General features: G+C 41.6%; 1 protein-coding gene across 1 annotated transcript in view; it reads left to right on the forward strand.

The window, feature by feature from the left end:
- Window positions 1-25,468, forward strand: part of LOC124605844 (calpain-7-like) — a 98,625-nt gene that overhangs the window by 69,658 nt on the left and 3,499 nt on the right. Inside the window, exons 9-11 of the mRNA XM_047137775.1 lie at window positions 42-247; window positions 11,108-11,316; window positions 12,824-13,056. Coding sequence (XP_046993731.1) covers window positions 42-247; window positions 11,108-11,316; window positions 12,824-13,056 — 648 coding nt within the window. The remainder of the gene's footprint in view (window positions 1-41; window positions 248-11,107; window positions 11,317-12,823; window positions 13,057-25,468) is intronic.

The following is a 25,468-nucleotide window of genomic DNA, read 5'->3' on the forward strand; positions in this document are numbered from 1 at the left end:
ATTAAATATTGAAAGAAATATGTGTTAATGGTACATTACAGGTCATGGAAAGCTGGTGCGGGCCCTGTGAAGGATGCATATAATGTTGGGGACAATCCACAGTTTTCTCTTGAAGTAGAGGGTAACACTGGAGCTGTATGGATCTTACTTACTAGACATATTACAGAGATAGAAGATTTTAAAGAAAACAGGGAGTACATTACAGTCCTCGTGTATAAAAATGATGGAAGGCGTGTGTACTATCCTCGTAAGTTTTCTCTTCAATCACCCGTGCGTGCCGTGTGTGTGTGTGTGTGTGTGTGTGTGTGTGTGTGTGTGCGTGCGTGCGCGTGTGGGCGCGCGATTGCGTGTGTGTGTGTTAGTTGCTAACCTTTTTTCTTTTCCAGGTGTGATTTTAAGTATAATTGCATTTGAGTATTGTATTGACAAGGAAATTTTTAAAATTTTTGTTTCACAAAATCTTCTGTAATGTATAGAAGACACATGAGCATATTTCCCCATTTTTATTGTTCACTTGTTTTCCTGTGCCTCGATTGTGTGTGTGTGTGTGTACAAGAAATTGTATGAATTGTGCCTTCAAAAGCTGAAACAGGTATTACGCAGGCAATACTAAAAGTAGCAACAAGTACAAGCTGCCAAGCACTTTTTTGTCATCCATGTTAATTATGCCTTTTTCTTCAGTACTGAACAAGTGTCTGCATGCTGTTAAAAAAAAAAATTGTTGACTCCAGCGTGTATATTGGTAGTACTTCTATCAGTAATGTAATTATGGTTTTCTCTCTCTCTCCCCCCCTCTTTTTTAACTAACCTATTGAAATATTATGTTGTAACCCTGAACCTAATTCTGACTATTTAAGTTATATCACTCCATGTCTTCCACCTGCATTCTGTAGCTTCACTTTCTCCCTCCCCCCTTTCTGTTCATCGTCTCCTCCTCCTCTCTCTGCCCATCACCTTCTCCCTCCTCTCTCTGTACTTCAGCAAAGTATTGTACCCAACCTTGCTCAGTGAGCTAAAAACATGATAAGAAATTGTAAGAATTAAGTACTAAAGATTAGAAACTGTATGGAGATGGCTGTATAGGTAGAGACATAAGTGCCAACAAATGAAAAACCTATTAAGTTGGGCAATGAACACTCTAGGATGACAAACATTTAATCATAGCTTTGAGGGAGATTACCAGTATGCAATATCTGACTATGATTTAACCACAATAAATTTCAACTTTACAAATCCATCACATTTTCTTGGAATGGGTGACAGTCCATACTAATATTATAAATGTGAAAGTAATTCTGTCTGTTACACTTCCATAACTAAACCGCTGAACCAATTGTGATTAAATTTGGTATGGAGATAGATTGAACACTGTAGAACAACATGGGCCACTTTATAAAGTGTGTAGTTCAACATGTTTATTAATTTGAAGAATATATCGTGAAATATGAGACAATAATTACTCTTTGAAAAAGCTGTTTACTCTTCGATTTTTGAACTTTATCATAGTTTTGAAAATTCTTTTGCCTTATACGGTCTACATAATATGATTCAACATAACGAATACAATGTTTATACAGTCCTCTACATATTTAATCCTTACTTCCATTCTAATACCAGTTACAAACCCGTCACATTTTAGTCACTGAACATCAAGGATCTCTTATAACTCCTTTGTTGCCTTCAAGATTGTTTGAACAGCTCGTGGTAATATGGTTAGCATTCCTGTTTCATTACCATTAGTACCTGGGTTCAATTCCTGCCCCTTTTTTTTCCTCTGCTCGCGTCTTGATGTGTGCGTTATCCTCATCATCATTTTATCTTTGTCGATGTGCAAGTTACAGAAATGGCTTCAAATAAAATGACTTGCATCAAGCTCCTGAACATCCCAACTGGGGTCTCCCAGCCAGTAAAGCTATACAAACATTTCGTTTCACTGCTACGCAAGTGCAGCTGTGGGTAAAAGCTGGAATACAGTGCTTATGCAGTCCTCAATGAGTTTAATTCATGCCAATCCATACTTCCATACTGATGTTATAAATGCAAAAGTAACTCTGTCTGTTACATTTTCGTGACTAAACTGTTGAACTGATATCCGTGAAATTGGATGTGAGATAGCTTGAACCCTGATGAAGAAGATAAGGCTACTGTAGAAAGTTACTAGATTTTTATTGATTTGAAGAATATTAAGCAAATTGAGGAAAAATATTTGCTATTTGAAAAAGCTATGTACTCTTTCACTTTTGGACTTTTATCATAATTGTGAAAATGCTTTTATTGGTTGATATGTCCCGCCTCCCTCTGCCCCCCTCCTTCTGACCGTCTCCTCTGCCCTCCAACTCTCTTTCTCCATCTCCTCCACCCCTCCCCTCCCTCTCGCTGACCATCTCCTCTGCCCCCTCTTGCCAACCATCTCCTCTGCCCCCTCTCGCTGGCCATCTCCTCTGCCCCCCCTCGCTGGCCATCTCCTCTGCCCCCCCTCGCTGGCCATCTCCTCTGCCCCCCCTCGCTGGCCATCTCCTCTGCCCCCCCTCGCTGGCCATCTCCTCTGCCCCCCCTCGCTGGCCATCTCCTCTGCCCCCCCTCGCTGGCCATCTCCTCTGCCCCCCCTCGCTGGCCATCTCCTCTGCCCCCCCTCGCTGGCCATCTCCTCTGCCCCCCCTCGCTGGCCACCTCCTCTGCCCCCCCTCGCTGGCCACCTCCTCTGCCCCCCCTCACTGAACACTCCTCTGCCCCCCCTCGCTGGCCATCTCCTCTGCCCCCTCTTGCTGGCCATCTCCTCTGCCCCCCTCTCTCTGCCACCCTCCTCATCCTCTTCTCCCTGTACATCTCCTCCCCCCTCTCACTGTACATCTCCTTCTCTCTCTGTACGTATCTTGTCTCTCCTCTCTCTCTTTGTACATCTCTCCTCCCACCTCTGTCTGTCTGTCTCTTTCTCTCATCGATCTCTGTATATCTCCTCCTCTCACCTCTGTCTGTAGAACTCTTCCTCCTGCATCTGTCTGTACATCTTCTCCTCCCCCATCTCTCTGCTCATTACCTTCTGCCCCCCCTCCTCTCGGTCCATCACCTCCTCCTCTTTCTTTCTGTCTATCTCCTCCTTGCCCTTCTGCCTGTCCATCTCTTCAACACCCCCCCCTCCCTCCCTCCCTCCCTCCCTCCAACACCCCTCCCTCCCTCCCTCCCTCCCTCCCTCCCTCCCTCCCTCCCTCCCTCCCCCTCTCTCCACCTCTCTCCCCCTCAATCTCTTCACTCCCTTCTCTCTGCCCATGTCTTTTCACCCCCTCTCTACTGCCTCTCTCTTTCCATCTCCCCCTCCTCCCTCTCTCTGCCCACTTACCTATTTCACCATGTTTTCATCCCCACCCGCAACCCAATAGCAGGTGGGAATTTCTCCTTTCAAAACACTAAATGACATGTGTACCAAGTTCATTTGAAATCGATACAGTGGTTTAGTGGGAGATGTGACACACACAAATATATATACAGGGTTATTACAAATGATTGAAGCGATTTCACAGCTCTACAATAACTTTTTTATTTGAGATATTTTCACAATGCTTTGCACACACATACAAAAACTCAAAAAGTTTTTTTAGGCATTCACAAATGTTCGATATGTGCCCCTTTAGTGATTCGGCAGACATCAAGCTGATAATCAAGTTCCTCCCACACTCGGCGCAGCATGTCCCCATCAATGAGTTCGAAAGCATCGTTGATGCGAGCTCGCAGTTCTGGCACGTTTCTTGGTAGAGGAGGTTTAAACACTAAATCTTTCACATAACCCCACAGAAAGAAATCGCATGGGGTTAAGTCGGGAGAGCGTGGAGGCCATGACATGAATTGCTGATCATGATCTCCACCACGGCCGATCCATCGGTTTTCCACTCTCCTGTTTAAGAAATGCCGAACATCATTATGGAAGTGCGGTGGAGCACCATCCTGTTGAAAGATGAAGTCGGCGCTGTCGGTCTCCAGTTGTGGCATGAGCCAATTTTCCAACATGTCCAGATACACGTGTCCTGTAACGTTTTTTTCGCAGAAGAAAAAGGGGCCGTAAACTTTAAACTGTGAGATTGCACAAAACACGTTAACTTTTGGTGCGTTGCAAATTTGCTGCACGAATGCGTGAGGATTCTCTACCGCCCAGATTCGCACATTGTGTCTGCTCACTTCACCATTAAGTAAAAATGTTGCTTCATCACTGAAAACAAGTTTCGCACTGAACGCATCCTCTTCCATGAGCTGTTGCATCCGCGCCGAAAATTCAAAGCGTTTGACTTTGTCATCGGGTGTCAGGGATTGTAGCAACTGTAAACGGTAAGGCTTCTGCTTTAGCCTTTTCCGTAAGATTTTCCAAACCGTCGGCTGTGGTACGTTTAGCCCCCTGCTTGCTTTATTTGTCGACTTCCGCGGGCTACGCGTGAAACTTGCCCACACGCGTTCAACTGTTTCTTCGCTCACTGCAGGCCGACCTGTTGATTTCCCATTAGAGAGGCATCCAGAAGCTTTAAACTGCGCATACCGTCACCGAATGGAGTTAGCAGTTGGTGGATCTTTGTTGAACTTCGTCCTGAAGTGTCGTTGCACTGTTATGACTGACTGATGTGACTGCATTTCAAGCACGACATACGCTTTCTTGGCTCCTTTCACCATTTTGTCTCACTGCGCTCTTGAGCGCTCTGGCGGCAGAAACCTGAAGTGCGGCTTCAGCTGAACAAAACTTTATGAGTTTTTCTACATATCTGTAGTGTGTCGTGACCGTATGTCAATGAATGGAGCTACAGTGAATTTATGAAATTGCTTCAATCATTTGTAATAGCCCTGTATATATATTTTAAAAACAAAGATTCCATGACTTGCCAAACAGGAAAGCACTGGTAGACAGACGCAATAAAAAACACACACACACACACACACAGATTTTCTAACTTTAGCAACCAACGGTTGCTTCATCAGGAAAGAGGGAAGGAGAGGGAAAGACGAAAGGATGTGGGTTTTAAGGGAGAGGGTAAGGAGTCATTCCGATCCCTGGAGCGGAAAGACTTACCTTAGGGGGAAAAAAGGACGGGTATACACTCGCACACACACACATATCCATCCACACATATACAGACATAAGCCGACATATTTAAAGACAAAGAGTTTGGGCAGAGATGTCAGTCGAGGCGGAAGTGCAGAGGCAAAGATGTTGTTGAATGACAGGTGAGGTATGAGTGGCGGCAACTTGAAATTAGCGGAGATTGAGGCCTGGTGGGTAACGGGAAGAGAGGATATATTGAAGAGCAAGTTCCCATCTCCGGAGTTCGGATAGGTTGGTGATGGTGGGAAGTATCCAGATAACCCGGACGGTGTAACACTGTGCCAAGATGTGCTGGCCGTGCACCAAGGCATGTTTAGCCACAGGGTGATCCTCATTACCAACAAACACTGTCTGCCTGTGTCCATTCATGCGTATGGACAGTTTGTTGCTGGCCATTCCCACATAGAATGCATCACAGTGTAGGCAGGTCAGTTGGTAAATCACGTGGGTGCTTTCACACATGGCTCTGCCTTTGATCGTGTACACCTTCCGGGTTACAGGACTGGGGTAGGTGGTGGTGGGAGGGTGCATGGGACAGGTTTTACACTGGGGGCGGTTACAAGGGTAGGAGCCAGAGGGTAGGGAAGGTGGTTTGGGGATTTCATAGGGATGAACCAAGAGGTTACGAAGGTTAGGTGGACGGCGGAAAGACACTCTTGGTGGAGTGGGGAGGATTTCATGAAGAATGGATCTCATTTTGGGGCAGGATTTGAGGAAGTCGTATCCCTGCTGGAGAGCCACATTCAGAGTCTGATCCAGTCCCGGGAAGTATCCTGTCACAAGTGGGGGACTTTTGGGGTTCTTCTGTGAGAGGTTCTGGGTTTGAGGGGATGAGGAAGTAGCTCTGGTTATTTGTTTCTGTACCAGGTCGGGAGGGCAGTTGCGGGATGCGAAAGCTGTTTTCAGGTTGTTGGTGTAATGGTTCAGGGATTCAGGACTGGAGTAGATTCATTTGCCACGAAGGCCTAGGCTGTAGAGAAGGGACCGTTTGGTATGAAATGGGTGGCAGCTGTCATAAAGAAGGTACTGTTGCTTGTTGGTGGGTTTGATGTGGACGGATGTGTGAAGCTGGCCATTGGACAGATGGAGGTCAACGTCACGGAAAGTGGCATGGGATTTGGAGGAGGACCAGGTGAATCTGATGGAACCAAAGGAGTTGAGGTTGGAGAGGAAATTCTGGAGTTCTTCTTCACTGTGAGTCCAAATCATGAAGATGTCATCAATAAATCTGTACCAAACTTTGGGTTGGCAGGCCTGGGTAACCAAGAAGGCTTCCTCTAAGCGACCCATAAAAAGGTTGGCATACAAGTGGGCCATCCTGGTACCCATGGCTGTTCCCTTTAATTGTTGGTATGTCTGACCTTCAAAAGTGAAGAAGTTGTGAGTCAGGATGAAGCTGGCTAAGGTGATGTCGAAAGAGAATTTAGGTAGGGTGGTAGGTGATCGGCATGAAAGGAAGTGCTCCATTGCAGCAAGGCCCTGAACGTGCGTGATATTTGTGTATAGGGAAGTGGCATCAATGGTTACAAGGATGGTTTCTGGGGGTAACAGACTGGGTAAGGATTCCAGGCCTTCGAGAAAGTGGTTGGTGTCTTTGATGAAGGATGGGAGACTGCATGTAATCTGGTTGAAGGTGTTGATCTACATAGGCAGAGATACGTTCTGTGGGGGCTTGTTAACCAGCTACAATGGGGCGGCTGGGATGTTTGGGTTTGTGAATTTTAGGAAGTAGGTAGAAGGTAGGAGTGCGAGGTGTCGGTGGGGTCAGGAGGTTGATGGAGTCAGGTGAATGGTTTTGTAGGGGGCCTAAGGTTCTGAGGATTCCTTGAAGCTCTGCCTGGACATCAGGATGGGATTACCTTGGCAAACTTTGTATGTAGTGTTGTCTGAAAGCTGACGCAGTCCCTCAGCCACATACTCCCGACGATCAAGTACCGCGGTCGTGGAACCCTTGTCAGCCGGAAGAATGATGATGGATCGGTCAGCTTTCAGATCACGGATAGCCTGGGCTTTGGCTGTGGTGATGTTTGGAGTAGGATTAAGGTTTTTCAAGAAAGATTGAGAGGCAAGGCTGGAAGTGAGAAATTCCTGGAAGGTTTGGAGAGGGTGATTTTGAGGAAGAGGAGGTGGGTCCCGCTGTGATGGAGGGCGGAATTGTTCCAGGCAGGGTTCAATTTGGATAGTGTCTTGGGGAGTTGGATCATTAGGAGTGGGATCAGGATTATTTTTCTTCATGGCAAAGTGATATTTCCAGCAGAGGCTACGAGTGTAGGACAGTAAATCTTTGACAAGGCAGTTTGGTTGAATCTGGGAGTGGGGCTGAAGGTGAGGCCTTTGGATAGGACAGAGGTTTCGGATTGGGAGAGAGGTTTGGAGGAAAGGCTAACTACTGAATTGGGGTGTTGTGGTTCCAGATTGTGTTGTTTAGAATTTTGAGGTGTTGGGGGGAGCTGGAAGTGGGAGATTGAGTAGATGGGAGAGACTGGGTCTGTGTGCAATGAGAGGAGGTTGAGGTTTGTTGGAAAGGTTGTGGAGGGTGAGTGAGTTGCCTTTCCGGAGGTATGAGTGGCGGCAACTTGAAATTAGCGACCCCATTAAATTTTATTTACATTCCATCCGCAAACATGCCTTCACCATAGCCAGATTACACTCCCATATTTTATTTACCCAGGCTTGTCTGACATTTGGCATTACCCCCAAAGGCCTCACACTTAAAGTTCCCATCTCTGGCTGTAATCCTTCTTTCCATCAGTCCCTATACCAGTTCCAAACTGCACAATCCATAGCCCTCACCCACCTAATCCTTCACCTACACATCGACTCAGCCAATGAACACACCCGTCAACTCCTATCCCTAATCAAAGTCCTCAATCTTTCCTCTCCCACATCCACACCGGCTGTTCAGAGCATCCTCCTACAGGCCAACCGCAAATTAGAACAGCATGCCACCCTCCACCTCAAAAAAACTATCCAATCTCATGGTACTTGATCGTCGGGAGTATGTGGCTGAGGGACTGCGTCAGCTTTCAGACAACACTACATACAAAGTTTGCCAAGGTAATCCCATCCTGATGTCCAGGCAGAGCTTCAAGGAATCCTCAGAACCTTAGGCCCCCTACAAAACCATTCACCTGACTCCATCAACCTCCTGACCCCACCGACACCTCGCACTCCTACCTTCTACCTACTTCCTAAAATTCACAAACCCAAACATCCCAGCCGCCCCATTGTAGCTGGTTAACAAGCCCCCACAGAACGTATCTCTGCCTATGTAGATCAACACCTTCAACCCATTACATGCAGTCTCCCATCCTTCATCAAAGACACCAACCACTTTCTCGAAGGCCTGGAATCCTTACCCAGTCTGTTACCCCCAGAAACCATCCTTGTAACCATTGATGCCACTTCCCTATACACAAATATCCCGCACGTTCAGGGCCTTGCTGCAGTGGAGCACTTCCTATCACGCCGATCACCTGCCACCCTACCTAAATTCTCTTTCCACATCACCTTAGCCAGCTTCATCCTGACTCACAACTTCTTCACTTTTGAAGGTCAGACATACCAACAATTAAAGGGAACAGCCATGGGTACCAGGATGGCCCACTCGTATGCCAACCTTTTTATGGGTCGCTTAGAGGAAGCCTTCTTGGTTACCCAGGCCTGCCAACCCAAAGTTTGGTACAGATTTATTGATGACATCTTCATGATTTGGACTCACAGTGAAGAAGAACTCCAGAATTTCCTCTCCAACCTCAACTCCTTTGGTTCCATCAGATTCACCTGGTCCTACTCCAAATCCCATGCCACTTTCCGTGACGTTGACCTCCATGTGTCCAATGGCCAGCTTCACACATCCGTCCACATCAAACCCACCAACAAGCAACAGTACCTTCTTTATGACAGCTGCCACCCATTCCATACCAAACGGTCCCTTCTCTACAGCCTAGGCCTTCGTGGCAAATGAATCTACTCCAGTCCTGAATCCCTGAACCATTACACCAACAACCTGAAAACAGCTTTCGCATCCCGCAACTGCCCTCCCGACCTGGTACAGAAACAAATAACCAGAGCTACTTCCTCATCCCCTCAAACCCAGAACCTCTCACAGAAGAACCCCAAAAGTCCCCCACTTGTGACAGGATACTTCCCGGGACTGGATCAGACTCTGAATGTGGCTCTCCAGCAGGGATACGACTTCCTCAAATCCTGCCCCAAAATGAGATCCATTCTTCATGAAATCCTCCCCACTCCACCAAGAGTGTCTTTCCGCCATCCACCTAACCTTCGTAACCTCTTGGTTCATCCCTATGAAATCCCCAAACCACCTTCCCTACCCTCTGGCTCCTACCCTTGTAACCGCCCCCGGTGTAAAACCTGTCCCATGCACCCTCCCACCACCACCTACTCCAGTCCTGTAACCCGGAAGGTGTACACGATCAAAGGCAGAGCCATGTGTGAAAGCACCCACGTGATTTACCAACTGACCTGCCTACACTGTGATGCATTCTATGTGGGAATGGCCAGCAACAAACTGTCCATACGCATGAATGGACACAGGCAGACAGTGTTTGTTGGTAATGAGGATCACCCTGTGGCTAAACATGCCTTGGTGCACGGCCAGCACATCTTGGCACAGTGTTACACCGTCCGGGTTATCTGGATACTTCCCACCATCACCAACCTATCCGAACTCCGGAGATGGGAACTTGCTCTTCAATATATCCTCTCTTCCCGTTACCCACCAGGCCTCAATCTCCACTAATTTCAAGTTGCCGCCACTCATACCTCACCTGTCATTCAACAACATCTTTGCCTCTGCACTTCCGCCTCGACTGACATCTCTGCCCAAACTCTTTGTCTTTAAATATGTCGGCTTGTGTCTGTATATGTGTGGATGGATATGTGTGTGTGTGCGAGTGTATACCCGTCCTTTTTTCCCCCTAAGGTAAGTCTTTCCGCTCCCGGGATTGGAATGACTCCTTACCCTCTCCCTTAAAACCCACATCCTTTCATCTTTCCCTCTCCTTCCCTCTTTCCTGATGAGGCAACAGTTTGTTGCGAAAGTTTGAATTTTGTGTGTATGTATGTGTTTGCTTGTTTTTCTATCGACCTGCCAGCGCTTTCGTATGGTAAGTCACATCATCTTTGTTTTTAAATATATTTTTCCCGCGTGGAATATATAAAAAAAACACAGATGATGTGACTTACCGAACGAAAGTGCTGGCAGGTTGATAGACACACAAACATACACACGAAATTCAAGCTTTTGCAACAAACTGTTGCCTCATCAGGAAAGAGGGAAGGAGAGGGAAAGACAAAAGGATGTGGGTTTTGAGGGAGAGGGTAAGGAGTCATTCCAATCCCGGGAGCGGAAAGACTTACCTTAGGGGGAAAAAAGGACGGGTATACACTCGCGCACACACACACATATCCATCCACACATACACAGACACAAGCAGACATTTGTAAAGGCAAAAAAAAAAAAAAAAAAAAAAAAAATATTCTGTCTGTGTATGTGTGGATGGATATGTGTGTGTGTGCGCGAGTGTATACCTATCCTTTTTTCCCCCTAAGGTAAGTCTTTCCGCTCCTGGGATTGGAATGACTCCTTACCCTCTCCCTTAAAACCCACATCCTTTCATCTGTCCTGATGAGGCAACAGTTTGTTGCGAAAGCTTGAATTTCGTGTGTATGTTTGTGTTTGTTTGTGTGTCTATCGACCTGCCAGCACTTTCGTTCGGTAAGTCACATCATCTGTGTTTTTAGATATATTTTTCCCACGTGGAATATTTCCCCATAAGACTTACCTTAGGGGGAAAAAAGGATAGGTATACACTCGCACACACACATATATATATATATATATATATGGGGAAATATTCCACGTGGGAAAAATATATCTAAAAGCACAGATGATATATATATATATATATATATAAACACGGATGATGTGTCTTACCATACGGAAGTGCTGGCGTATACGAACAATGTAATAAAGTCAACTTTCTTTTTTTTTCCTTTTAGATGATCCACCTCCATTTATTGATGGTGTCCGTATAAACAGTCCTCATTATCTCTGCAAATTGGTCTTGACTGAAGCCAGTGCTAAAAGATATACTTTAGTTATTTCACAATATGAGAAAATGAACACCATCTATTATACTCTGAGAGCATATGGCACTTGCCCATTTTCATTGAGGAAGATTGGTGATCCATATGAGTACACCAAACAGGTAAGTTTAAGTTACTTTCACAACCAATTGTAAAGTTGCAGAGTCAATTTGAGAACATTTTTCCACACAAGCAATATATCAGTTTGTTCCCCCCCCCCCCCCCCCCCCCCCCCTCTCCAATCCCCTTTTTCTTAGACATTACTTAGCTTTCCTTGGGCTCTTGATAAGACCCACAAAGCTTGGAGCCTCAGTTAGCCACTTGTATGGCTTGGGCCTCAAACCAGCCCTGCCTACGCCACACTTTGATAGTGACCCTTTTGAGAAATAAGAACAGTAATAAACCCTTCTTGACCTTGCAGTTGGCCTTCATGGTGTATGGGATTTGATTTAATTTAATTCAACAAAACAGATAAAATATGAATATCCATATGTTTACAGGCATATTATTTATTGTGTATGTTACAAGTACAACTTTTTGTATGTAAGTAATAACCAAATAGTTTTGAAAAACAGTTGAAGAAACACTTCCATAATTTTGCTAGTCTGAGTTGTACATGAAACAGTTCTCGTATTTTGGCAATCTGTAAAAGCACGGTGAAACAAAGCATAAAGCAAGCTAAAAAGAAAAAAAAAGAAAAAAACTAAAACAAACAAACAAACAAAAACCAGGCTTGCTACCGTAAGGGGAGACTTTGACCATCTTGGAAACATTGTATTTTTTTCGCCTCGAATCACTCAAATGGTATTGTAACTGGTCTCAACTTCTTAGAAAATCATCATTGGATGTTTTGGATATGTGACATAACAAGTAATCAAAGTACAACTGAGGTGTGTTCTCTCACATTAAATATATTTGCTCTCTGACTACTGCCATGACACACATGAAAACATGCCTTACCACTGAACAACTAATGAGTACTCAGTGGATATGTTGTGTATTTCCTGACAAATGGCTCACTGTATCTCTCAAACTCTCTCTGTTAGTTCTTGGGCTAAATTCATTTTGTAGGGATATACTGAAAGTCTTGATGCAGGATTTTAGGAGATTTCCAGGAGAAACAGGGGCCAAATATCCATCAGATCATGCAGATTTTGGTTTTCCATGTTTTCCTAAATTTTTTAATGCAAATGGCGTGGTGCCAAAAGAGTGAACACATCTGCCTTTCTTTCCCATCTTTGTCCAATTTGAGCTTGTGCACCCATCTCTAATGACCTAGAAATTGATGAGATTTAAATATTCCTTCCTTACTTCAGGAATAGGAGGGGTGCCCGTCCAGTTTGTGGAGTATGCATAATGCTACATCACATTAACAAGGTTGTTCTTGAATAACCTTTTGTCAAGAAAATCATGATAGTTAAATGTTAATGAATAATCTTTTGTCAGTCAATTCATAGCTGAATCATTTGTTTCTGGAAAATGGCAGTGTCATACGTAATCACAAAGCAATACCCACCCATTTCTGGAATGATGATCCATCCAGATGTTAAAGTTATGTTAGTCCTATACTGTATTTGTTTGTGAGACAGCTGAAGTCTGTTAATTAACTAAAATCCTCCTCTGTTTCAGGTTACTGGCAAATGGGAAGGACTGACAGCTGGTGGTTGCGCTAATAATCGTGATACATACAATAACAATCCAATATACCAAGTAATCATTCAGGCTGCTCATAATAACACACAAATGTTGCTTGATCTCAAAGGGCCAAAACAGTATCAGATTGGTATGGATGTCATAAGTGTTGTTGTAAACGATCCAAATGCACCAACAGCCTTTAAACGAAAAGATTCTGGACCATTCAGGTACAGTTAATCATAGTTTTAAGAACTCAAGAAACTAAAATACACATTTAATTTAATGTTAAGAAAATTTTATAATCACACTAATCATCTTTTATTTATGGAATCAGTTCTGTTGTGGTGTACATTAGGCTGTGTGAGGCTGAGGGGCAACTTTCCTGGTAGCAGTGACAGATTGTTTTTTGATGTTGAAAATAGCATAGTCCCCAATTACAAAAAATGCACTTTGTTCAACATTTTTCCAGATTATGTCTCTGAAATGGAATTTGGGGAAGTCTTCAAATTATTGGATGTGCATTTGCATTGTCTTCAAAATATATTGCAGCCATAAATTGCTTTATGTTTGGGAAAGGTGGAAGACAAAATCTATCAAATCTCAGGGTGGGGAGGGTATTTCAACAATTTGTATTTTGGATACCCTAACATTCCTATTGCTGAAAACTTCAGTGTTCAGGTTCATTGTTGAAAGTAAAGGCAGTTATTCGCAATCCCTGGCGAATGAGACAGGAACTGAAATTGAAAGTACCAAAGCAAAAGCTGAAATGCTGAACTCCGTTTTCATATGTTCCTTTACAAAGGAAACCCAGGAGAGCTGCCCCAACTTAATCCTCATACCACTGAAAAGATGAATGAAATAAGTATTATTGTCAGTGGCATTGAGCAAAGACTGAAATCGTTAAAATCGATGTGGCATTCGCTGTGTTATTCAGTGGTTTGGTATTTAACTAATTTGTAAATGAAAATGATAATGTTATTTCATTACAGTGAGTAATTACAAAATAATTTTATCTCCCTGTTAAAGATTTGGTCAAGTTGCTAAATAAATCCAAGTTAACGTTGTGTTAAAGTGTTGTCTGTAAGTTGTGTAAGTGTCACTAAATCACAGTTCATACAAAAGATTCTATACAGCTATTGATTATGATTTAAACAGTTATCTTCAGGAAAATGATCATTAAAACAACTGAATATCAGCTGCGCACAAGACTGACGTATGTTACCTGAAACAATATTCTTCGCAACTCGTGCGTAATTAATTTCGACTCCATACATCAGCAATAAAAGTTTGTTATATTGATCAGGCTATGAGCACTATCTTTAAAGAACCAATCTGATTCGAATTACTTTCATTAAAATGAGTTTTGGACCACTGGTGCATATTTATTTTTACACATTTTTCTTACCTTCGGCATTTATGGCTGCAGAGTTGCGTAATTTGAATTTGCCGCTGAGGTAATTGTTAAGATGGCGGCAGACAATTGACAGAGACTTTCTATTGTTAGAGCAAATTTCCTTTCCTTTGATACTTTCATAAGAAACACAGATAAAAATGCGATACAAATCGCTATCATCAATGGCTACGCTCCTTGCAGCGGAAAGAAATAATTAACACAGATAATGCTTATTGAGAGAGGAATTAAAGTTACAGATAATTATTCATTCATATTTATAATAATAATGAACTCTATTCTCAAGTAATAATTAACAAATAATTACAATTTCTTAACAGACCTCAGTTTGATACGTGTCTTGCGTCCGCAACCTACAAAAGCCAACCAAAAAAAGGTAAAAACAAAGGAAGACGAATGCAGATCATAAAATGAATTTACAATTATCATTGTCTTTGTATGATACACATCGATATGTCCAATTACATCATAAAATATTACATAAATAATTAATATTTATCATCATTTTGTTTTATTTCACTGTTTTTCTATATGTCGGATAGATAATGTTTATAACTGTTACAGGCATAATATCCTCTTGTTGCACTGTAGCTAAAATTTATCTCGTGGATGTTACATCGAACTAAGCTCCAGGGCCCAATAAAATCCCTGTCAGATTTTATACTGAATTTGCAGTTGAGTTAGCCCCTATTTTAACTATAATCTGTCGTAGATCCCTTGAACAAAAAACTGTTTCCCGTTTATTGGAAAAAGGCACAAGTCACACCCATCTACAAGAAGGGTAGCAGAGCAGTGATCCACAAAACTACCATCCTATATCCTCGACATCGATTTGTTGTAGAATCTTAGAACATATTATGAGCCCAAACATAATGAGGTGTCTTGAACAGAGTGACCTCAGTGCCAACCAGCATGGAATTTGGAAGCCATGATCACGTGAAACCCATCTTGAGCTTATCTCAAATGACATACTGAAAGCTTTGGGTCAAGACAACCGAGTTGATGAAATGTTCGTTGATTTCTGAAAAGCAGTTCACTCAGGACTACACCTACACTTACTGCTGAAAGTATGATCACACGCTTATTGTTGAAAGTATGATCATATGGGGTATCAAGTGATATTTGTGACTGGATTGAGGACTTTTTGGTAGGGAGGGCACTATGTGTTATCTGGGATGGAGAGCCATTGTCAGATTTAGAAGTAACTTTGGGTGTGCCCCAGAGAGGTGTGTTCGGACCCTTGCTATTCACGTTGTGTATTACTGACCTTATAGACAATGTTAATTGTAGCTTCAGACTTTTTGCAGATGAAACAGTTATCCATAACGAAGTACCGTCTGAAAGTAGCTGCATAAATATTCAGTCAGATCTGAATAAGATTTCGAAGTGGTGCAAAGATTGGCAACTTGCTCTAAATGTTCATAAATGTAAAATTTTACACTTCATAAAATTAAAAAATGTAGTATTGTATAACTACAATATCAGTGAGTCACTGTTGGAATTGGCCAACTCATACAAATACGTGGGTGTAACACTTTGTAGGATATATGAAATGGAATGATCACATAGGTTCAGTCATGGGTAAAGCAGGTGGTAGACTACCCTTTATGGTAGAATACTGGGGAGTGAATCAGTGTACAAAAGAGATTGCGTACAGATCACTCGTGCAACTCATCCTAGAATATTGCTCAAGTGTGTTGCACCTGTACCAGATAGGACTAAAAGGGGATATTGAACATATACACATAAGGTCAGCATGAATGGTGACAGGTTTGTGTAATCCGTGGGAGAGTGTCACAGAGATACTGAAGAAACTGAACTGGAAGACTCGTAAAGGCAGACGTAAACTATCCCGGGAAAGTCTATTTACCAAAGTTTCAAGAATCAGCTTTATATGATTAGTCTGGGCATATACTGCATCCCCCTATGTATCATTCACATAGGGATCATGAGGAAAAGATTAGAATAATTACTGCATCTACAGAGGTGTTCAAACAATCATTCTTCCTGTGCTCCACATGTGAATGGAACAAGAAGAAACACTAATAACTGGTACAATGCATCTCATGGTGGTTTGCAGAGTGTAGATGTAGATGTAGATATAGATTGATCTGAAAAAGGTTTTTCCAGAAGACATTGTCTGCATCTAGTTTGTACGTCACTGCCTATTGCTCTTTAATTCCAATGTGAAACAGAGGATCCACATATTATTGACAATAAAAATATTGGTGCAAAAAGTAGTTTGGATTCTTTTTAAAGTGTTCTAAACATTGCAAAGAACTTTATTTTTGCATTTGCTGTTGGCCAGCGCACAACAGATGCAGTACCCTCTTTCTCAGGTTTATCATAGATAATTCCTCATATAAAAGTTACTATGCTCTTCCTTGCAGGATGCTTGTGGAGTCAGCTATTTTGTACATATTCAACTGCTTGTCATGCAGTACCACATGGTACACTTTTCTCGATACTTTTTTCTGTGATTTATGTTTTGATGTTCTTTTCTATTAAAGAGAAAAAGGGACATATTGAATTCAACAGCCCATTTCTTGACTGTAAAAATGAAGATGTGACATTCCTTGTAAATGATTATCAATTTTTGCAAATTTATATTGACAATAAAATGGCTGAAAGAAAGAATGTTTGGTGTCTCGGTATTAAATTTTATCAATTTAAACAAAAAAGTCATATTAAGATTTTTTTTTTGCAGATTAAGTCAGCACTTTTTATTATAATGCAACATGTAGTGACATAACAAAATTTCATTTTTTTACAATGCCATCTCCCTGCCAGACTAATACTTATTCAAATTGCCCTTGTATTTTTGTAATTATGTATTTATTACTTACTTTATGCTGTGGGTATTACTTAATTCAGTGAGCCATAATCCTTGTTACTGTGCTTATGAGGGCTGTTGAAAAAGTAAGGTGACTTTTCAAATAGTGCGGGCAACGTACATTTGATTATTGATCTTTTTTTATGTCGGTATGCCTGTCCCAAACATATTTTCACTGTTTCAAGTGTACAGCTTACTTTGTTTGTTTTTAACAGATAGAAACGTTAGACTTATTTTAGTGTGCTTGGAGATTTTTGATTATTTTAAAAAATGGAGCAAAGAATTTGCAACAAATTTTGTGTGAAAAATGGAAATAAATGCTCTTAAACACTTGAAATGTTGACAGCATATGCTGAGTCTGATGTAAGTAAAAAAAAAAAAAAGAGAGAGAGAGAGAGAGAGAGAGAGAGAGAGAGAGAGAGAGAGAGAGAGTGTTTGCAAGTGGTACAAGCTTTTTCCAAGATGGCCGAGAAGATGCCAATGATGAACTTCGGTCTGGACACCGTAGCACATCAACAACAGATGATAAGGTCGAAGCTGTGAAGAAAATTGTTTTGGAAAATCATCAAATTACCATCAGAGAAGTTGCTGAGGATGGTGGCATATCGGTCGGCTCATGTCATGCAATTTTTTCGGATGTTTTGGGCATGAGATGTGTGTCAGCCAAGTTCATTCCCAAACGTCTCAAATTTGATCACAAGAACCGTTGCATGAGCATCGCATGACTCAGTGATGATCCTGATTTGCTCAAAAGGGTCATAACTGGTGGGGAAACATTGGTTCACGATTATGGTGTCGAAATAAAAGCCCAATCGTCCCAATGGAAACATCACGAAGAACCAAGACCGGAGAAAGCATGCCATGTTCGATCAAATGTCAAAGCTTTGCTCACTGATTGTTTTTTTCTTTTTTTTTTTTTCTTTTCCTGTTTCTTCTTCCCCAATTACTGTGGCGTAGTGCATCATGAATTTTTGCCTCAAGGTTGTACGATCAATAAGGAGTATTACCTTGATGTTATTCACCGCTTGCAAGAACTAATATGCAAAAAAGTCTGGAATTGTGGAAAACCAAGTCATGGCTTTTGCATCATGACAGTGCACATGCTCATTCATTGTTGCTTGTGAGAGATTTTTTGGCAAAAACCAACATGACAATCATGCCTCAGCCACCAAATTCACCAGATTGGGCCCCCTGCAACTTTTTCCTGTTCCCAAACTGAAGAGACCTATGAAAGGATGAAGATTTTCAATGACTGGGGAAATAAAAACTGCATCACTGGAAGTTCTCAAGGCTCTACCGAAAACTGCTTATAAGAAGTGTTTTGAAGATTGGAAGAAGCATTGGCACAAGTGTTAAATAAATAAATATTTTTTCATATAAATATAGTCGCCCTACTTTTTTAACACACTTCATACATTAAGTCTTCAAGGAATGTAGGCCAACATTTACAAGATATGGGCAGTGGTTGGCAAATATGTGCAGCTGTCACCAATTTTTTTGTATGGCTTTGTCATTATAGTACAATGTTTATTTGAGTACTTTATTTAGATCAGTGAAGCTTTGTATAGTAACTGTACAAAGAAACTTGAACCATCCAGGCTCACATCTAAGACTGGCTCTCAGCTGCAGGAAGCCACTAGTCATGCATTGTTAAGAGGAGAATCTTTCCAAAGTTTGGAATGAAAAGGAGGGATATAATAGTAAGGTAAAACACATTGTCAGTATGAGAATTGTATATTTGACACAACTGAAAGTGGACCACCGGCAAAATGCAGTTATTGCGATCAAGTCATGGAGTGATACTCAAGTTTTACCTATCATTATGTCAATACATTTCCAGTTACAAGACTTCAGCCCATTGCTAACCTTATCTTATAATTATTTTCCTTATGTTCATTGTACCCCACATAATTCGAAGTATCCACAGTTATGTGTGTGATGGTCCATAATTCCTTTTATATAGATGTTATTCATTCATAGTATGCCATTTCATTAATGTGTCACACAGGCCTATTATTGTGTGCACTTATGCAAGTTAACTACGCAGATTGATGGTGCTGTAAAAACAAGTGCAATAGGTAAATGTTCTCCAGTCGTATTATAGTATAGATTGTGCTCCAATCATAAGAACTAAAAGCGCATCAAACAATGTTGTTTTGTTCACAATTTTTGTCTCTGTGGGAAATCTTGCCTTCCACATTTCTCCTCCATTCCTGACACTGCTGCACTTTAATAATAGATCTGGGAAAAATCTTTAGTGGTCAAGAAAACTGCCATAAGGAATAGATGCATCTCCATGAATAATTTTCGTAAACCTAAGGATGTAAGAGGTTTCTCCATAACATTCTCCTTGCATTATTCCATACATGAAGGATGCACCATGTGGGATTATCCAGTAATTATAAATGCTGGGCTTACATTCTGAAGTACTGATGTTAAAAGTTTCATCTGTTCATAAGGATTTAGGTTTTCTGTTACCTCTTCAGGTCAACTTTGGAATGGTTCCTTTGCTAAGACTGTGGCTGATTCTTTTCTCCCTATTCCTCCCAATGAGCTAATTCTCCATGTCAAATGACTTAAAAATCAATCATACACTAAGCTGTAATATTCTTCCCTTACAAAATATGATCTACATCTTTGATCATAGTAGTGGCTTTTTTTCGTGGTTGTGGATATTATTTTAACAGAATGATAAATGATAAAAGGAGAGATTTATCTGAGGTTTATTGAAAATCAGGAGTTGGCTAACACACGGAATTGAAGCAGATAAGATGTGTGCCCAGGCGCTTGAGCACAAAACTTCCAGTTCTCAAAACCTTCAAGCTATTAAATTTTTGCTATGTAAGCCTCAGTAGTTTTCTTGAGTGATATTTGCAGGGTGGAGAAAAAAAAAAAAAATTTTCAGGGGCTCATCTGTAAATTTATTGATATTCTGAGTTTTTTTAGATTCATTTAACACACATTTAATACAAAAATTCCAGCAGCATGTTAAAACAAATTTTACTGTCCTTGCCAATGATGTGCATACTACAGTAAATCATCTAAGTGATGGTATCATTCACTAAACCTGTTTAGTGATTTTCTGTATTGTTTGAGTTTGCTTACAGATGGTGCACTGCCCCATCACTCTTCTTCAATTATGATATACTAGTACATGACATAATTGCAAAATCATGTTGTAAATCAATGATGATAATATCATCTTTAAGTGTAGTAGGGAAGTTCTGCTAGAAAGTAAATACTTTAGAAGTAAAGGTGAGAGACACACACAAAAAAGAAAGAAAACTTGCTAGCTTTTGGAGTAAATCTTTTCTCAAGCTAGAGCCCACACGCAGGGTGTGCTTACACACAAACATGCGCATGCACACGCACACACGTGTGTGCAACCCCCCTCTCTCCCCCCCCTCCCCCCCCCACCCCCCCCCCCACACACACACACACAGCACCAGCTGGACGCAGTTGTGCTGTGTTGATTGCTGTCATGTTGATTTTGTAGTCGATAGTGCATTGCAGTAGAAAGCTGTCTGAAGCATACCCAACTGTGAGAACTTTCCTTATACTGTAACGACTATTGGGGAGCCTTTCACCATGGTATGTGTCCAGGGTCTATTTAATTTGTGTACTGTGTGCCCGTATGTCTCCTTCACATCAATCTTCCTGGCCATCTATTCTCTGTCTCTGTCTGTCTCCTCCTCCCCCCCCCCCCTCCCGCCCTCTATGCAACAATTTTTCCCTCCCCCTCTCTGTCCATCCCCTCCTCTCCCTCTCCCTCTCTCTGACCAACTCCTCCACTTCCTCCTCCTCCTCCTCCTCCTCCACCTCTCTCTGTCCATCTCCTCCTGCCTCTTTTAACAGATAATCTCCTTCTCCCCACACTCTCCATGTCCATATCCTACTCCCTCCTCTGTGTGTCCATTTCTTCCTCCCCCTTTCTGTGCCATCTCCTCCCCCACCTTTCTCTGTCCATCTTGTCCCTCTGCCTCACACAAACCATCTCCTCCTGCCCCCTCTCTCTGTTCAGCCATGCTCGTATGCACATATAACCCCTGCAACACATGACAGTACTAGGGGCAAAACGTGCCTGTCATGCAGGGCAGCCTAGACGTCAGGAGTTGAAAAACCTTTTCATCCTTATGTCTTCTCCTATAGGAGCTAGGAGGTTCAAACCCTCGTAATGCTGATTCTTATGTAGCAAGCAGATGTGTAACAAATGCGGTTGAAATCGACGCAGTGATTTAGTAGATACTGGTCACACACACACACACACACACACACACACACACACACACACACATCCTATTTTATATATACGATGGTGGTTTGATAAGTCTGGTAAATTTCCATTAACCAATGGAAATTTTTGTTGTGCTTTCTGGTTGGTAAGCTTGTGATTATTCCAAGAATCATATAAAGAATTTCAATAACGTACAGCATAAATTTCATTCTAAGTGGCCATCTGAATTGTTCCATGTGTTGCCTGCGACTGAAAACGGAGAAAACTGAGTTTCATTTTGTTATTAAACATTTTCATTTGAAGGGTTGGACTGCTGCACAAATCAAAAGAGATATGGATAAAGTTCATGTGGACTATGTAGCACCCTTGAGACCATTTACTTTTGGATTAATGAATTTAAATGGGGCCCAGCTGTCCAATTGATATCACCACAAAGGAAACCATTGTATAACCCGTGATACAGTAATGCGATTTTGCTGAATGAAAATTGGTGAGATTGTTGACACTGTAGGCAACCTAACTGAGTGAGGGCATAATATCCTGCACGGAGAACTACCCGTGAAGAAGCTGTGTGCGAGGTGGGTGCCACAATTTCACAGTCAATCAAAAGCGCATCTGGTACAACATTTCAACAATATGTCTGGTGATGTTTAATCACAATCTCCAAGACTTTTTGTGCTGATTTGTGGCTGTTGATGAAATCTGGACTCATCATTACACACCAGAGTCAAGACAGCAGTCAAATCAATCTACAAAGGCTAGTGAAAGTGCTCTGAAGAAAGTGAAAGGCCATTTTGTCAGCTGTTAAGGTGAGGGTCAATGCTATTTTTAGGTTTCCCGAGAAATAATCATCATAGATTGCTAAAGTTTGCATCATGTAGGAAGGCAGCCCAATTTTCAGCTGTTCTGTGCATCCCCCTCCTCTAGCCACTGGCAGCCAATAATATTCATTCTCTTTCCGAACAGCTAGCAGCGATTTATAGCTAGAGAGTGAGAATCTCTCACCTGCATGCTGCACTGTTGCCGTACCTCACGACAACCAAGTTATTCGTTCAACTGTCAGTTTTGTTTTTTCTTCTTTTTTTCTTGCAGCAGTATAGCTGTGAATGTGTGTCTGTAAATGTTTAAGGACAATTAAAAAAAAGTCAGGTGATGGCAATAAACTGAAGTGCTTAACAAGCAGGCGAAGGGTATTATTTACTGAGTTTATAACTTTTTCAAACGTGAATTTGAAAGCAGGTCTCCTACTGTTGACATTTGAAGACATAAGAATGGACTCCGGAACCATGTAGTGTCAGCAAGAGAACTGTGAAGAGAATCATAAACAAAAGTGTCATAGCTGTAGGAACTGTAGAAAAATTTGGTTTCGTATCGCCTGGAAAGCATCGAAATCGCAAGCAACCTGTTACACAAATGGATGTTTTAACAATGATGTTTTAAAGTGCTCCATGTGAATGATGAATGCCCAACATCACAAAAACGTGTTACAGCTATACAGGAGAAAATTGGCTGTAGCGGTAAGCTCTTCATCAATGTAATGAATTTTAAAAGACATTGGTTCCAGATAGAAGAGAGTTTTTAGTTCAAAGAAGTGACATAGGTGCAGCACGAACTACATGCCATATAAAGATTCACGATACAAGAGAAGGAGGTAGCTCAACAGTGTATTACCTTGATGAAACTTGGGTCAATTGGAATCATTCCAGGAAGATCTGCTGGAAAATGAGTGATGGTACTGGCGGTTTTAAAGTTCTCATAGAAATAGGTTCTTGGATAATTATTCTGCTTGCTGACTCTTTTTCTGGTTTTGTTTCTGAAAATAAACTTGTACTTATGTGTAAGAAAAACAGCAGTGACTACTATTCGGATATGAACACTTGTCAGTTTTGTGACATGATTCACAATTCTTGTCATACCCTGCTTCGAAGTTGGTCAATGACAGTTATAATTCAGCTATTGCTGACAAAACAGCAGGTACAAACACCAGAAAAACACATATTTTTCCCTGGCTCAGAAATAAAAATATTAAGTACAGTATGAACCAGACTCGTGCCGTTCTCATTCAGCTCTTTAATTTATACAAGTCAACAGAACGTACAAACTTGACTTCCTCGCACGTAAATGGGGTCACACAGTTTTGCGGTTACCCATGTGTCACTGTCAGTTTAGCCCCATGGAATTAATTTGGGCAAAGGGTTAAGGCTATGTTGGAGAAAAAACAAAACATTCAAGATAAAACCTACTGAATCGCTTGTGCACGGACACAGTCTGTGCGGCATGCTGAAAAGCTTCAGAAAAAGAATTTGACAGGGAAATGATGATAGATGTAAGCCTTGATCCTATCATCATAAATTTACAATCAGATTGTTTGGAAACAAACTCAGATAGAAGTGATGATGGTAATTATGATGCAGACTTTGGAACAAAGTAATAATATATCTTAGTTTTAAAGACTCATGACTTGCCAAAGGTGTTTGTCAACATATCAGTTGCATACATAATAATGAGAACTTCGTAGCCTTTTTGATTAAGACTTTGTATTCTTTTAATTATTTATAATGCTCAGCGTATCACCCAAGTTAAGCTTCTCCTACCATGCTGTACACTCAAACAACATGCAAGAATGCAGCTGGATAAATACGTCAGAAGCCTCATATTTCCATCTGTAAACCCCTATCATTTTCAAGGCATGAACTGGATAAGGCCCTGAAATGACAGTAACTGTTACTTGTCAAGATATCGGTGATTTTTGATGTTATGGGTCAACATTCCCTAGAGTTATTCACAGACGATGGTTAATTTTTTCACACACACACGCACACACATATACATAAACCTTACACATTTTAAAAAATTCTATTGAGTAGAAGCAGTTGTCAAGCAAATATAATGATTTTGGTTTCTGCTTGAAGTTAATTTTGTTGTTTATTAAATTTTTACTTATAACACAGGTCAAATCACAATAAATAATAATTACTGCAAGCAGTTTCAATGATCTTGTCATTGGACAATCGTCATTTTGAAAAAAATGTTCTTCACATATTCACTAAGCTGTGTCAGCTGTTCTCACCTTCCAGTGTCACACAGAGTAAATCGGTGTAGCAATGGATGCAACACCGTCAAGACGTGAATTAATATTTCTCTCGTGATGAGTGATCGAAATTGGTTTTAATATTTTCTATTCCTCTCATAGATCTGAATGTATAATACGATGGATAGTAGACAAATGAGCCTGACTTTTGTCCGCAGCAGCTCAGTTCGGCAGTGTGGACTTTGTTTGTCCACTCTCTGCTGCCTCGCATGCACCATTCTCATCCCCACATGCTCCCTTTCTGCTCTGCCTCCATGCGCAGAATTACCGTCTTACGGAACACGGACCATAGTGTGGTTGGACCATGTTATGCTTTGTTGTTGGATTGTTTGAAACTTGTGTTAGCTGGAAAAAGACCAAGGTTGACATACAAAAAGTGCTCTTTTACCAGGATAATGCACCATCCCAGATATAATAGGTAACAATGATGAAAGCACATGAGTAGGGCATTGAATTGGTTCCTCACCCACGAATTCATGAGGCTCAGCCCCAAGTGAACTCTTCCTGTTTCCTAAATTGATACTTTATCTTTCTGGGCAGAAATTTTATCAAATGAGGAAATGATAGTGGCTATCAATGAGTATTTTGCAATGTTTGACAGAAACTATTTTTATGGTGGGATGAAAAAGCTGGAGGATCATCAGGCTATTACCATACTTAGCAAACTACTCTTGTATTCTAGCCTTTCCCCTGTATCTTGGCCTGCGTACATGTTCAACACATATATTGCACATATCTCCTCCTCCACTCACCCTCTGTTTATCTCATCCTCACTCTGTCTCTCTGTGCAGGAGATGGGGAGTTTTATTCATTCCAATCTGTCCATCTCGCTCTTCCCTCTCTATGATTGTCTTATCTTCATTCTGTCTGTCCATGTCCTCCTCCCCATCTCTCTGTCCACCTCTTCCACCCTCTTCTCTCTCTGTTTGACTCCTTTCCCTCTCTCTGTGTCCATACCCTGCTCCTCCCCTCCTTTTCTGCCAGTCTCCTCCTCCCCAGCCTCTGCCGATCTCCTCCTCCCTATCTCCATGACATCTCATCCGCCCCGTGTTTAATTATCCATCTACTCC

The sequence above is a fragment of the Schistocerca americana genome, chromosome 3 (assembly GCF_021461395.2).
Source record: "Schistocerca americana isolate TAMUIC-IGC-003095 chromosome 3, iqSchAmer2.1, whole genome shotgun sequence".
Taxonomy (NCBI): domain Eukaryota; kingdom Metazoa; phylum Arthropoda; class Insecta; order Orthoptera; family Acrididae; genus Schistocerca; species Schistocerca americana.